Source organism: Taurulus bubalis, assembly GCF_910589615.1.
Source record: "Taurulus bubalis genome assembly, chromosome: 20".
Classification (NCBI taxonomy): Eukaryota; Metazoa; Chordata; class Actinopteri; order Perciformes; family Cottidae; genus Taurulus; species Taurulus bubalis.
In genome coordinates, this window is record NC_136608.1 from 13,980,989 (window position 1) to 13,995,830 (window position 14,842).

General features: G+C 44.1%; 1 protein-coding gene across 1 annotated transcript in view; it reads left to right on the forward strand.

Moving 5' to 3' along the window:
- Nucleotides 1–14,842, forward strand: part of magi2a (membrane associated guanylate kinase, WW and PDZ domain containing 2a) — a gene marked incomplete at its 5' end in the record, with an annotated part of 181,374 nt that overhangs the window by 150,471 nt on the left and 16,061 nt on the right. The window contains 4 exons of the mRNA XM_079236290.1: nt 7,723–7,754; nt 11,298–11,505; nt 14,288–14,329; nt 14,450–14,565. Of these exons, the coding sequence (XP_079092416.1) occupies nt 7,723–7,754; nt 11,298–11,505; nt 14,288–14,329; nt 14,450–14,565 (398 nt within the window). The remainder of the gene's footprint in view (nt 1–7,722; nt 7,755–11,297; nt 11,506–14,287; nt 14,330–14,449; nt 14,566–14,842) is intronic.

Sequence of the window (14,842 nt, forward strand, 5' to 3'; positions counted from 1 at the left end):
GGCAACAGCGGCTGTCTCTGAAACCTTGTTGTTAAGCATTGTCGAATGATTCCCCCTCTCTGAGTTTACCTGTCCCTGCTTCCTCTTGGCATCCTCTCCACACGTGACCTTTAGCGCTCACGCTAATGCGTCGTGCGAGCCGGGAAGCCAAGGCAACTGGATTGGGAACCCAACGCTGCTCTTGCTTTTGTGTGAAACCGCTTTGTAATGTTCTGTATTTTGCCTCTTTGTGTTGTGTAATGTCACATACCGATCATAATGCCAACTGGCCGGTGCCACAGACACCACTGAGACTCGTCCACAAAGGTCAGCGGCGCCCTCTGAATAGATTTATTACCGTTTATTTCTTTATTAGGCTGCCCGTGTCTCTGTCAGCGAGCAGGGGAGCCAACTAACAGGAAGAGGGGAAACAGAACAAAGAAATGAGCTTTGAGCAGTGAGGATTTTCTTAATAAATATAAATATATCTAAACCAGGACCTCTAAAATGTCATCTGCCAACATATAAACACACTTACACACATGGGAGAGGTCAAAAGTTTCGTGCCACCACCTCAGAAATCTCCAATCTGTCGACACACAGAATCCCATCTGCGCAGGAAGCTAGCGGTGAAGCGCTCCCGCCATCTGTCCGTGGTTCTTCACTCGCGGGCGGAGCTTTAGAAGGTCGAAACGAGCGCTCCCAATATAAAAAGCAGCCCGTTGGGCCGTGGAGGAAACGGCAACCTTATTTACATGCAATATTTCATCTCATTATTCCAAATCTGGATGTGGTTTAGCTCCGCCGCGCAACAATAAGCCAGGGCGCAGTGTCACATCTGTTTGTGTTGATTTCCTGTGACTTGACAAGCTGTGGGTGCAAGAGGTGGGGAAAATAAATGAACTGCGTCCGTGTTGTAGGAATGACTAAGGCAAAGAAAAGGAGACACATATCCCACTTGGGTATGTTGGGGTTTTAAGGAAACACAGCTCGGTAAGATCAGAGACGTCCGACCCTCCTGGGAGAAAAAACGGTCACAATAAAGTCTTTTCCTCAACTAATATTTTCTTCATGATGGAGATAAACACATATCCAGATGTTTGATGTGGCAAAGCTAATGATTTGTTGTTTTTCTTAAAGTCTTTTAATGTGACTTTTTCCTTTTTAGTTGTTTCTCTCTTCTCACACACTCTAACATGGAAATACAGTGATGTTTATATGTTTTTATGCGTACAGGCAGACGTTTGAGCATTGGTTCCCAACTTCAGGGGAATCCAGTCGGTTATTAGATGATTGCTTGGTTGGAAGAATGTTTGAAACTTTCCTCAAATGTTGTTTACCTCTTTGAGCCTTTTGGTTTGAGGAGGCAGAGGATGGTATTACTGCGGAATCAGCACTTCTGAGTCTGCGAGCCGGGGCCTTTTAAGTACGTCCCAAATTTGGTAGACTAAACCATTTCATTAATTTGAAAGATAATCATCTGAATAATTGATAATGAATAAGCATATTAGAGTGGGGAGAAGGTCCATTAAGAGCAGGGGAGAGGTAGTGGACGAGTCGAATAAGCCGCTGTTTGTCGTGAAACGTTGCTCTGCCGGTTACAAAGCGTATAAAAGTATTTATTTATTAACCCTAGTGATGTTGTTACAGTAGTTATTATTTGATCACAAACCATTATGTTTTTTTGCCAACCTAAACCAAGCGTTCCCAGTGTCCCCCACGTTGCATTGTGTGTTGATGCGAGGCTGATATGAAACCGTTTTCTGGTTCAGAAACGTCAGCGTTCTATAATCTCGTGGTTTGCAGAAACGTACAATGCCAACACTTTCAGTACCATTAACACCGTGTATTAAAGTGGGAACTCTGTCAAACTCCCAGCAACCACTGCGGGGTCTAAGTGGCGGCTGATTTTCTTTCTCCGCTCCAACCAACTTCCTCAGAAAGGCGAGCTTCGAGCGTTTAGCCAAGCCAATAAAACTGTCACCATGCTGCAGGAATGATGTCTCAGCCCTTAACACACGGCCGTTAGGCCGCTGGACACTGGCCACACGGTCTAATTGACCTGGCTGTTTTTATTTTTTTAAAGACTTTAAAGACCTTTTGTGCTGCGGACACGGACAGAGCTACCACCTCTTAGCATCTGGTCTCAGGGAGAACACACACACACACACACACACACACACACAGTCAAGTAGAGGAGGAGTTGGCAGCATTTTACGCCCTCACAACTCCCACAATCCAACGACACTCTGTAATGGCATTTTAAAGATCACAAATGGCTCCCGGGGAGGCGAGGAAGGTTCACAGATTGAGCTTCGTCAATAATTACAGGTCTCTCTCCCACACGCCGGTCTTTGCTTCAGCTTTCTGGACATGTAGAATGAACAAAGACACAGAGAGGAAGGAGAAGTGAGGTGAGAAGTCCCTTCTTGGAGATGGAAAGGAGCAGAGAAATGCTGCGATGGCCGGGACACAACTGAATTCAAAACGGAGAGCCGGCGTGCTTCTGCCTCTGATCGTCTCGCTCTGCTTTATGTTGTCATGGACACAGCAAACAGCCCCAAAAAAAGAGCAGCAGCAGACTTGTTGTTGTAATGCATAGAGCACAGGATGTTTTTTAGCCTCAATGAATCATCGCCAGCGTGGTTCTGAGGCACAGGTATCATCGTCATCAACAAAAGTGGCAGCTTCTTACAACCTTGACTCTCTTGTCTCTCACATTTTTTTCTTCTTCTTGCGAATCAGTCCACGAATGGATTAACTCATTATTGCAGCAGTCTCGATTACATCCGAGAAGCTGCGTTAAATTTGTAAATGTGAATCTGGGCCACGCTTATTGACATGTTTTTTTTCTTGAATGAAGAAGACATTATTTACTGTTGCTCCTGATGCACAGGTTGCCTCCGCCGTGTGTGTGTGTGTGTGTGTGTGTGGGGGGGGGGGGGGGGTAAATGGTAACATGTACAGCGCTTGGAGTGGTCAAGAGACGAGAAAGGAACGACACAATGCGAGTCCTTTTTCCATTTTCCATTTCCCCCAAGGGGAAATTCGACTCTTTGACTCTTTTGTTATTTTTACACTTCGCATACAAAGGCCAGGTACCACACACCTGTGGTAAACACAAGCATGAAAGCATCAACCGTGTGCATGCGTGTATGAGGCCAGAAGCCTCACATGCGGTTGCTCATTGGGAGGAAAGTCATTTATGACATTATCATGATCAAATGCAATCTTTGTCGAATGCAGTTTTGGTGAGAAACTTGAATGTTTGATCAGGAAGTTTTCACAGCAATAGATAGATCATAAAACCCCTTTTTAAAAATAGATTTTTTTTAAATCAGTTGAATTGCGTTTTGTCACACAAATACCATTATAAATGAAAATAACAAAAATAAAGAACATTTAGGAATTTAGACTGTTTACACCGACTTCTGGATGCCGGTAGATATGATTTTTCGGGACAGTGGTGTCAGTGCAAGTGACGTAGTATATTAAGCGTCCTTTATGGAAAGTTACGAGGTATAATGAGCCTTGTTTACCAGCTGCTATAACAAAACCAAAACAAAAACGGAACAATCGGTATCGGCCGTGTATCGGAAGTCGGTGTCTGTTGCAAAAACGTGACTGGGGCATCTCCACTGTCCAAACATTGAGCCTTTTATGATCAAAACACCCAAGCCCCATCACCTTGAAAAGCTCCTGCTCATAATATAGTTATGATATTTAGTCATCCTTTAAATTTGAGTTTGACTCCTGAGCCGGTTTTGCCCAACAAATGGGCACTCTGCCTCTCATCACCGGTAATTAGTGTGTGTGTGTGTGTGTGTGTGTGTGTGTGTGTGTGGCAGACAGCCTCATTAGTGGCTATCTGGACCATTAACAGCCTGTGTCCTCGTTGCCACACCAGCAGACACACAGCGCTGTAATTAGACTTTCAGCTCGTTCCCGTGTACGCTCGTCCATTTAGCTTTCCTCTAACGGGCCGCATTCTCCCTCCCTGCAGCCCGCCCACACACACTCGCACAAACGCCGAGCCACATGGTTTGAATCACGCAGGTTGTACACACACACACACACACACCTCCACAAGGCAGCCAGGCACACACTTTCCTCGTCTTCTTCGCACACCTCCCAAGGCAGCCTTCTGCACACAAGCCCCCGCGCTCTTACATAAACTCCCTCGCTCGTAGTATCATGGGTAAATTGTACATTATGAATCAGCTGCCTGGCCCGACCCTTCACCTGAGATCTGGCGTGTGCACACGGATGGCCAGAGGCCGCTCTAACAACCAATGCGGACCTCAGGTGAAGGTCTGCTTTTGCAGAGAAAGAAAAGACGAAGAAGGAGGGTTTGATTCACCGAGGCTGCTCCAGCCTCCCGGGGAATTGATGTGTAACTAGACAGTGATTCATTGGATGTGTGTGTGCAAGATAGTTGGAAACTAAAGGGAGGAAGAGAGCGGGAGGAGAGAGCAGGGGAGTGATGATGTCGGCTCTCTGCCAGTAGACCACAGACTGTCGGCCATGTTCACGCTTACAGCTCTGTACCTACCAAACCCGAAGGGGCCGCCCGTCAGGGATCAATACCGAAGCGACCGAAGACAGCCGAGCCTCGTGCATGACGGACGAGATGCAGAGATTAGATCAGAAATAGAAAGAGTTAAACAAAGCTAATGGTGTTTAGCCCCATTGCCATGAACAATTAGATCCCAGACGCAGAAGTTAGGCTCCGTATTTCCTCCCTGTGTTCGGGAGGAGTGGAAACACTCACCTTGCCTGCCTCTTAAACAAATCAAGCGCTCCTATTTGAGTTTAAATGGATTTGGACTGATTACCTACGGTGTCGCATGAGCGCGGTAAAATAAATTGTGCCGTTTTGAGCCTCAAGAATCATGCATAATCAACCGTGCACCCTGCAAATAATTAGTTTTCCACACCACTTCATCGAGGCCGGTTTCCGAGAACGGTGAACGGGCTTTTGAATGGAAGTGGACAGAATCGGTTTCCTGCCGCGGATGTGAAGCTGCCAGCCTCCCTCGTGAAAGGGAGATGCGTATCCACAACGGGCTGAAAGATTGAAGCACTATTCTAGTGCTAGCCTCATCTCATTTGAGTATTTGAAGGGCCAGTATTAGCCTCTCATTGAAATGAAAGAGATGTGTATGTTTTGTAAGGGTGAAGAAATGTAGCCAAATGCTTTTTTGTCAGTTTAGTTTTTTTGGCATCATTGGAGCAGAAAGGCTCTCAGTTCAGAACTATTTAATTGGAGTTTTTTTGGGGCGGAAATTGAAAAACGAGGCACGACCTCAACCGATCCCGTTCATCATTACCTGCCAGGGCTGAGGTTGGTGGGGGAGGAAGGGTGAAACGCGTATCGGTTTCATTTTGGGACTTTCGCCCTCTTATTATGCAGCTTGAATAAGTAAAGGTGCTCTGCCCTCCTGGCCTTAAACGCATCACAGAAAGGTGACACCTACAGGAGGACGAGCCACCTGTGAGCTCAGAAGCTAAGTGCAAGTTTGACACCACGGGGTTCGTGTACAGTGGAGCTGACAAGTCTGCTTAGCAGTGAGTGTCAGGGCTTTCAGCACCACGGACAGCTCCTATCACTCTCTCTTTCTCTCACACTCTCTTGTAGTCTCTCGCCCCCTTCTCAACTTTCAGCCACGGGGCACTCTGACACCCACGTCTAAATAAATGTCCGGTACGCCTGAGTGAACAGCGACTCTACCCCCGAGGATCACCTCGGCCAGCGATGCCTGCTCCAGCGCCTCCTCCTTTTTTGTCATCTCAGGTTCTGTCGCCTCCTCTGTGGGCCGCTCTGTCGTCGTCTTTATTAATATTAAGATATTCTGACGTCGGCGTTTTGGACAGAAAAGCCTTTCATTGATTGACCTTCTCTGGGAAGAAAAAAAATCCCCTCTGTCCCTTGCTTTTCAGAATGTCCTTTTGAGTTTCAGATGTTCAGCTGTTCAATAAATATAAATCCTGTTTGGCTTATTTTGACTGAGAGAGGCTGACAGTCGGACAAATATTTCAGAATTTCTTTGTGTTGCTTTTGTTTGTTGCCCTCATTCCACTGGCGGCTCAGTGGGACGAATGTTTTTTGACTGGTGTGATTGGAGCCTCGCCAGCGCCGACACTGGGAAGGCTGGCGCATAATTCGAGCGGTCACCCCATAATTCGATCTCTCCATTTGCATATGCCCCTAGCGTCCCAGAAGGGAGGCGGGAAGGAGAGGAATTGAATCCTCTTTTTTATTTTTTTACATGTTCCTTTGGATTTGACTTATAGAAACGGCGCTGGATGCTTCATTGCTTTACTTTACTGTTTGTATCGCGTACAGCTGCTACTGTTTCGCTTTGTGCTGATTGTTTCTATTCCCCATCCACGATAGACGTCTGGCTGTTGTGCTTGAGCAACGGTGTAAACGGCAAAAAAATGCCGTGCCTTTTTTAAAGGTCAAAGCCAGATGAATGGGAAAGTCATAGGAGAAGGCGTGCCCTTTAGCTCGCTGTGCTGTATTACAACCCGAAACCACTTTATTGTGAGGTACAGTCGTCCTGAACCCACTTAAGTGAAAGCATTCTCTAAATCCCGCTGCCTTTTCATTGACACGGCCGAGGCCCCTGGCAGATTTATGATAGATCCGCAAATGCCTCTTTTGGTAACGGTGAGAATAGAAAACCAGTTGTTGTGGAGCTGATAGATGATGAAGCTTTGGTTGAAATAGATGGACGTTTTGTTAAGTTGCACACGGGGAAAAGGAAAGAATGGATCACTTTTAAAGCAGCTCTGTATATTAGGACTAGATCACAAGTCATTTTTTGTACTATTTGTGCTGTTTTAGTTCAGTTTAGTTGTCATTGTTTCAATATTTTCAACAAAAACTCTCTGCTAGCACGACATGGAGCTACAGAGGGCCGTGGCTCCACGCACACCTCCCTTCATGATGTCATGATATTATTGGTTGAAATTGTTTCTCAGGTCATATTTTGTTTTACAGGAAGAAAAGATTCTTGTTTTTGTTTGTTTTAGCATTGTACTTGCATGTATTGTTAAATCGGTGCACACAATAACTGGGGATGTGATCTAATGGTGTCATTTCAATACGTTTGTTGCAGCTTGTTTCTGTGACACCCAAGTGGCCAAATAATCCCTTAATTCTGGTTAAATATCATGAATATCATGATTTCTGTGCATTTATTCCTTCATTGAAAATAAAAAGTATTCTCAATGCAGAAAATGTGAGATCCCCTAAAATCCCCAAAACAGAAAATATAATCACACTCGTTACAAAAAATAATAAAGATGAATTCATCGCTGCCTTTAAAATCATGAGTTCATATCACTTATGCCACCTGTTGATCACTGTCATGTTTAATAATCAACTCCATCAGTTCAATATCATCTCATACTGTGTTATCATGCTCCTTTAATAGTCTGATTTCATCTCTCCAGCTTCACAGTTATTTGGGGCCTCGTAGATATTTATTTGTGTCTCCTGCTTTTGTGCTTTTATTTGTCCTCTCCACCGTTCACAAACACTTTTTTATGTCCCATTCTTATTTCCCTTTTGTTTATCTGTAATTCTGTTGATCGTGTTCTTTTTCCTCATTTTAATATCCCCATAAACCCCCTGGAATTGGCTTTCGCTGCTGAAATTAATCCACCCGTCTCATGATCTGTTTTTCCACCATCTTTTTCAGTCTAAAGCATTTTTTTGTTCTCTCAACATTGCAGGTCACTATTCACCCTGGAAGACCGCTAAGCAGGTAACACGCACCAGCCTCCAAAACTCGGACTGTCCCCATTTCTGCTTTTTAAATCATTAATATACAGTTTTTACTTTAGTGCCAGTGGCTGCGGTGTGCATACTCTATGTGCTAATCAGAATGACTTTAATTTTTTATTTTACACGTCTGTGAGATCTGGAAATTACTTTTCAATCCCTCCCTCGCTGCACTAACTCGACTGATGATTCACTACACGTCCGTGGCTTTTCCAACAGCTAGCCCTTGATATCGGCCCTTCTTCGTTGCCACAGGACAAGAAAAGGTCAAGTGGCCTGCTCATAACATAACTTGTCTCTTGATCCCGCAAGTCGGAGCTGATTCACAGCCTGAATAGCGCCTTCAGGGTTATCCACACTGAGGGCATTGGAGATATTCGACAGCCAAAGTGCTGCTAGGCCTCCTTTCAAACTGCTTTGGCATGGCCACGATGCATTCATCCCTCTTTTCTCTTTTTTTTTGTAACATTTTTTGCATTTTGCTTTCATTTCCTTTTGTCACATTATGCAAAAAAACCTCTTCTGCTGCCTCTTCCACCATAAGCATTCAACTGTAGTATCATCTGCTGTCCCTGAGCACACGAAAAAAACAACTCCATCCAACTCTTCACTTTGTCTTCATGTGTGTTTTGCCTCACTCACTTGCCTACACGCGAGTGCCACATCTTTCTTTGTTTCTCTATGTGTGTGTAATCCATTTCATGCCTGGACGTCCTCTCCCGGCCGCTGCTCTGACCCGAGTCTCATGTCGTCCTCCATCCAGATCACGACTAACACACGCGACACAGGAAACGCCCGTCGTGTAAGCTTTCGAGACACCTGGAATCCTCCTCCCAATTGTTCATCGTCCCTGCTCCGATCTCGATTAAATCAATATCCACCGCAGAGTAATTGAAATTCTGAGCGCCGAGGAAAAAAGCGCTTTGAACGTCACAAAGTAGCAGAGCGTCTGTCTCTCCCTCTCCCTCTCCTTCTCTCTCTCTCTCCATCTCCCTCTCTCTCGGCCCCCCAGTGTTCATTCATTGGCCGCCCCACCTCTCCCCCAGCTGCTGAACCCCCGCACACCAGAGTTCACTCTCAGTTTAATTGGGTATCATTTGTTACAAGAAGACTTCTGCAACTCTGGGAATGAAATATGGAAGAATTTGACTAATAAGGGAACGGGGAATTGCCTAATTGTCATGTCGACCTGCAGTTGAGCTCAGGCTGTATAGCTTGCGAGAGCGTATTGAGATCCGTCTGTCATATCCAGTCCTGTACGTAACAGCTACTTAATGTGGGAGCTTGTGCAGGTGTTTTTGTTCAGTGATGTTGTCGCATAAAGGAGAGCTGCCCGCCGTGCCCTCTATTCATCTGACCATTATAGCCCGTGTGCACGCCTCAATAGTCTTCATCAAACAGACAAAAAGAGGCAGAGAGAAAGCGAAAGAGAGATCAGGATGCAGTTGTCTAATCCCGGCTTTAACAAGGTCCCCCGTCTCAGCAGCCTGCCCTGTGCAGACGTGCTGCACATCAATAGCAGGCGAGAGTGAAACCACAAAGAGTGGAAACACTTTTGATTCCGCTCCGGCGCCTTTATGAAGTCGATATGTATTCTCGGTCCATCTTGAACCAGATGCCCTGTAATTCTCCGTATGAAAGCGTGCCATGTGCAGCCGGTCTCGACCGTCTCGCTTTAAAAAAGAAAAGAAAAACTCCGGATCCGTCTCCTCGTGCTTTCTGACATGTCAACGTGTCATCTTGGCTATCTGCTCGGTGTCGTGCTGTGACTCAGGCGGCCCGACTTATCTGACACATCAAGGCCGACACTCTGACTGACTGGTGTTGTCAAAACTGTCGGCGACGCCTCAAACACTTGACAGCGCATTTCCAAATGTGTCTGTGGATGAAACTTATGTAAATTAGGTGTTATATACTATGTACTAGGCTAGCTTATGCACTGGCCAATAAGATCATTTCAAAATGATCCTCATCGTCCACAAACTCCCCTCCAGACTAAGGCCATGTTTCTCTGTCTGTCACGTCCTTCTGTTTGTTCCTCTCCATTCACTCATTAAAACACACTGCAGTTAGATTAGCGGCTGGAATTGTTTTTGCTTTGTTTTTTTAACGACTAACCTCACTAACGTTAACCGTCCGGCCTCCCGTCTGCCGACCAGGATTTGATCGTTCACTAAACCCCTCCTCCCAACGGCTACTGTCCAATCACAGCTTAGGCCTGTCAAGCTTTGGGCTTCTCCGCCACACGATGTGAGCGATGGAACGATACGCTAAATACTTTTTATTCCCAGGTAAAAACACAAAGACCCAAGAGTAAAAATGGTAGTAAACTTAATGTTTATTGGCTGTAACGTAAGATATAAAAAAAAGAAGTTAAGATGCCCAGCTAACTGGCTTTGCTGACCGAGCATTATTTCAATGGCAAGGACTTGTTTTTAGCTAGCGTTAACTAAATAATAATAATAACTTTATTTATATAGCACCTTTTAAAATCAAAGTTTACAAAGTGCTCTACAGAGAAACAAAGCACAGTCATAGATAACGCCAACACCGGTAAACAGAAAAGGACCATACCATAAAGGTAATGAATACAACAAAACCAAACAAATAACCAAAAAGAGCAAATGGAATAGAAAACAAACGAATAAATAAATAAAATAAACAAAACAAAAACCAAGGGAACAAAAGAACTGCATAAAAGGATGACATCACTTAAAAGCAATTCTATAAAAATGTGTTTTAAGAAGTGATTTAAAAGAAGTTATTGATTCAGCAGATACTAAATGTTCGCTTATCGCGGTACTGAAAGAGAAACTAACGCAGCCAAACTTGTTTGTAAAACCCTTCATTTAATGTTTCTCATCCCCAAATCCCCTTTTTCTAGTCAAAATGAAGTGTAGCTACTGTTTAGCAATACCAACATTAAAGCATAAATCTACTATGATGCACTGTTGTTTGTCCAAGTAAGTTGTTTTTCTATAATGAGCATCCAAACTAAGGGTTTTGTTGAAATGAACAAAATTACATTTGTATTAATAATATTCTATGTAATTCCAGGAATAACTGGTTGAATCCATCTTGTGTGGATCATCAGCAGCTGAGGGTGGTGATTAATTATTATTTTTGCCTGGGAGCTTTAGCCTCAATTATTTAGCAGTTTATCATGTATGTCGCCTCATGTGCATATTTAAGGTCCTTTTTTAAAAGACTAATCTAGAAAGATTCAATTTTTTAACACAAGCTAATTTAATCAGTATAGCATCCGGTTATGAAGCGAGCTACAGCTGATAAAATCAACTCGGAACTGCAAATTATGAGTGATGAATCTGCCATAAACTGCATGCGTGCTGTGCGAGAGCAGAAGGCTTGACAGGACCAGTGACGGTAATCAAGAGTGGTGGGGATTAGCGAACGGTCCAAAGTCTTTAAGTCTGTCATGGTTACCGACCTAAAACCCATTGTCACGAATGGGGAAAAAAGGTGGTCGTGAAATATTGACTCCTCATGCCGCTGCTGTGCTTTGCAGGTGCTGGAGCAGTGGGAGTCCCAGCAGGGCCCGTGCAGCCCTGCACAGACCAGCCTGTCAGCCCCAGTTATCCCCCACAACGCCCCCTTCCCAACCCACCATCTGCACAGGGCCTCGGTCCCAGACTCGGCCTCCGAGGCCTCGGCCCTGGCTAAACCAGACCCCTATGACCTTTATGAGAAGTCCAGGGCTATCTATGAGAGTAGGCGTAAGTACCAGAGCTCATCATGCAGGTGTAGCGTGGTAAAAGCTCGTAAGATGGACTTCTAACTGGAAGGTGGAGTAGTGAAAATGTGTTTATCTTTTTCTCACAAATGGAGATTCTTTGTTGTTGTTTGCCACAAAAAAACGTAAAAAAAAGCTTGTTCCTTTGAGCTGGACTTTTCTACCAAACTGAAAGATCTTATTGAGTTGAGTTTTATTCAGTCAATCATTACATGCAATACAATAAGTAAAACCACAATCTAATATACAGAAAAAGAAAGACTAAAAAGGTATCGGTAGAAGCATAATGCTTATATATTCCTATCCTGAATTCTTACCAATTAAATCAGATAATTAATTTGATATAAAGAAGAGAAAAAATATATATATACATTCATTTCATTCACACTTGTAACCCTCAAAAATAGTTGTATTCAACCCAATCATCAGATATATTCCTCTATTAGCATCTGCAGCTGCTCATTCATTTAGTCTTTTGTTTAAATGCCCACACAAACTTATCGGCTGTTTTTACTGACTGGACGGATCTTTACATTCAGACATCGACGTCCTGCCGGCTCACGTCGTTAATGGAGATGTGTTCATGAATAAACACTCCATACAGCAGCTGAATTCTTCAGGACATAATGCTTTGCAGCCAGTATTATTACCATCTCCGGACTTGTAAAATGTGGAGAAAGTAATTTTTTTCTTATTAGGATTTCATCAGTATGCACCATAAAAACTCTTAAAGGCCTGTGGGAATTTTAGAGAGTAGCAACTATATATGTTTTTGTTATGGGAGGATGTGTATTCAGGGCTGTAGCAAGGATTTTAGAAGAAATATAGAAACATTGAGGTCGTGAGTTCAAGTCTCCACAGCCCACCTCCCATAGAAAGTTTAAAAATGTAGGTCTTGAATTTCTACTACAAAATGTTATTTTTGTAAATTTAATTAAATACACCGTCTCTAGATTGCATCTCCCAACATGACGGTTTAAATTCTAGTTTAAAGATTAGTCTACTAATGTCGGCAGCAAAATATCAACCATGTGTAATGTGTCTAATTGTATAATATAACCTCCACACAGGTTGCCAAAAAAAAAAAGAATATCATAAAATTACAAAGAAATTAGTGTCCAATGGTAGTGAAGTTTGAGTCTAGAAATACGTACATTATCTGATTAAATACTGAGCACATAGTGGGACTTTATAGTTTTCTAAAACCTCTAAATCCACACAGAATACAGTCTCCTCAACCGTACAGTATGACACGTCTAATTCAGGAGTCAATGAATATAAATTATATATATAATATATAATTACAAATATGAAAGTCTTGTTTTGCGTGCATGAGTTGCGTTTTCTTTGCGCCTTTCTTGTCGTCTTTGAGGAGGCCGCGGCTGACATGAAAGAGTGAAAGTTTCCTCAGACAGGACCGGTGTTCATTCTTCTGAAAGGCACCTGTTATTCAAGAGGACGTGGCTGTCAGAAAGTCTCCTTTTCAAAGCTCTTTGTCTTTCTGTCGCTCCCTTCTCCTCCGCCGTGGATGTACCGTGATCAGTGTGACATTCGCTGTTGTCTTCCTCTCGACGAAAAGGTCAGGGGTCGAGTCTGGTGAGGCTCAGCGGGGAATAGGCGCAGACAGATTTTAGGAATGCTCTACTTGCCCCCTGTCGCTGGTGTGAGCTTTTTTTTGGGCCGCATCACAACCTCAGGCTACCTCTTTGCTAATGTAGCTTCATTTGAATGCACTGGTTGAATGTCAGCATTTATGTAAACAGGTTGGGTTTAATAAAATCTTGAGTGGTAGAGGCTGAAAGTTTTTGGGGGGTTTTCAGTGGAACTACTTTCTACTGAAGAAATAGTCCCTTTTATGACTTATCACAGTGTCATCTGTGGATCACCCAGAATAACAGGTTACTGATTTTGGAAATAACTGTGGCTATTGTAGGTGGCAGAATTGTTCAACACACACACACACACACACACAGCTGTGAAGTCTGACCTTTTATCTGATACACTGTAGCTTAAGTCGACCAAAAATCGTCAATAAATATACAAGCTGTAAGCGAGAAAGGACAAGAAATCCTTAAAGTGCTGAGAGAAGAAATGAAAACATCTACAAATCTTGACAATGGAGCAAACTGCTGTAGATCTGTTGCTTTAAAATGGTGACAGCTATGAAATGGACCTTGAGGCGAGATCAGTTTGTCAGTATCATTTTACTTTTTTTGCCTGATTAGCGTGAAAATCATTTAACGTGATTTCTGACTGCAGTTTAAAGTATTTGCCTCGTTACTCTCCTGCAGAACCAGCTTCCTGGATAGGAAGCGCTGCGCGTGGTTTCTGTGGAAACAGCTGTGTCACTCCTCCCGTCTGCAGCCGTGATTTTTTCCTTCTCCCTGCTGCGTCCCAGCAGAGCGCTCAGTGTGATTAAAACAGTTACGATTGGAATCAATTTTTCATTTTCAGCCACTTGTCTGCAATTGAGTTCATTTTGCAGATCGCGGCGTTGTGCGAAGCCCCTGATTGCAGATCAGTGCTTGCATCCCACCTCACTCTGTAAATAAGAGATGGGTATATTACACGCCGTAAGCATTTCCCGACTTTTATGGATGATGCTGAAATTCTGCGGTGACGTTAATGCTGAGGCAGCGCCTTTCTGCCTTTTACGGGAGAATGTGTTTGCTGTCTGTGTGTGTGTGTGTGTTTGTGGGTGTCTGTGTATGTACAATAGCCGTGCCTTTTGTGTTTATGGGTGCTTTCTACGTCTTTTTCTCTAGAGCCTGGCCAACCGAGGACAGTTTTTCCCGTGGACTCCTCAGGTAGAAAACCTCAAGCTCTGCAAGGGACGCTGTTAAAAGATCTAACTGCTCATGCATAACCTGAAAGCAGTGTAAGGCAATAACGGGATTTTAACGGCGCCTGTGGTCTTGTTGCTTCAGGAGCCGAGTACCAGGACATGGAGGTGCACCTGCGCAGACAGAAGTCCGGCTTCGGCTTCCGGGTGTTGGGCGGGGACGAGGCGGGGCAGCCTGTGAGTCCGGAGGCGCGTGAGAAGGCTCGTATGGCGATGGGCGTGGAACCCTGTCATTTTCTCCTCTCTAACCCCCGCTACACACACACTGTGTCCACCTAACCTCTGACCCCTGAGAGAGTGCTGGCTCTGGCTGCTTTGATGTCTTTTGCTGTCTGTTAAAGTAACAAAACAAAATATTTCGATCATGTAATTGAGCGATTTATATTTATATCACTAAAACCACCGACTTAACACCCACTGCACGTGACACTCACAGACTAGTCCAGCATCCAAAGCCACCGGCGCTCCACTTCCTGTA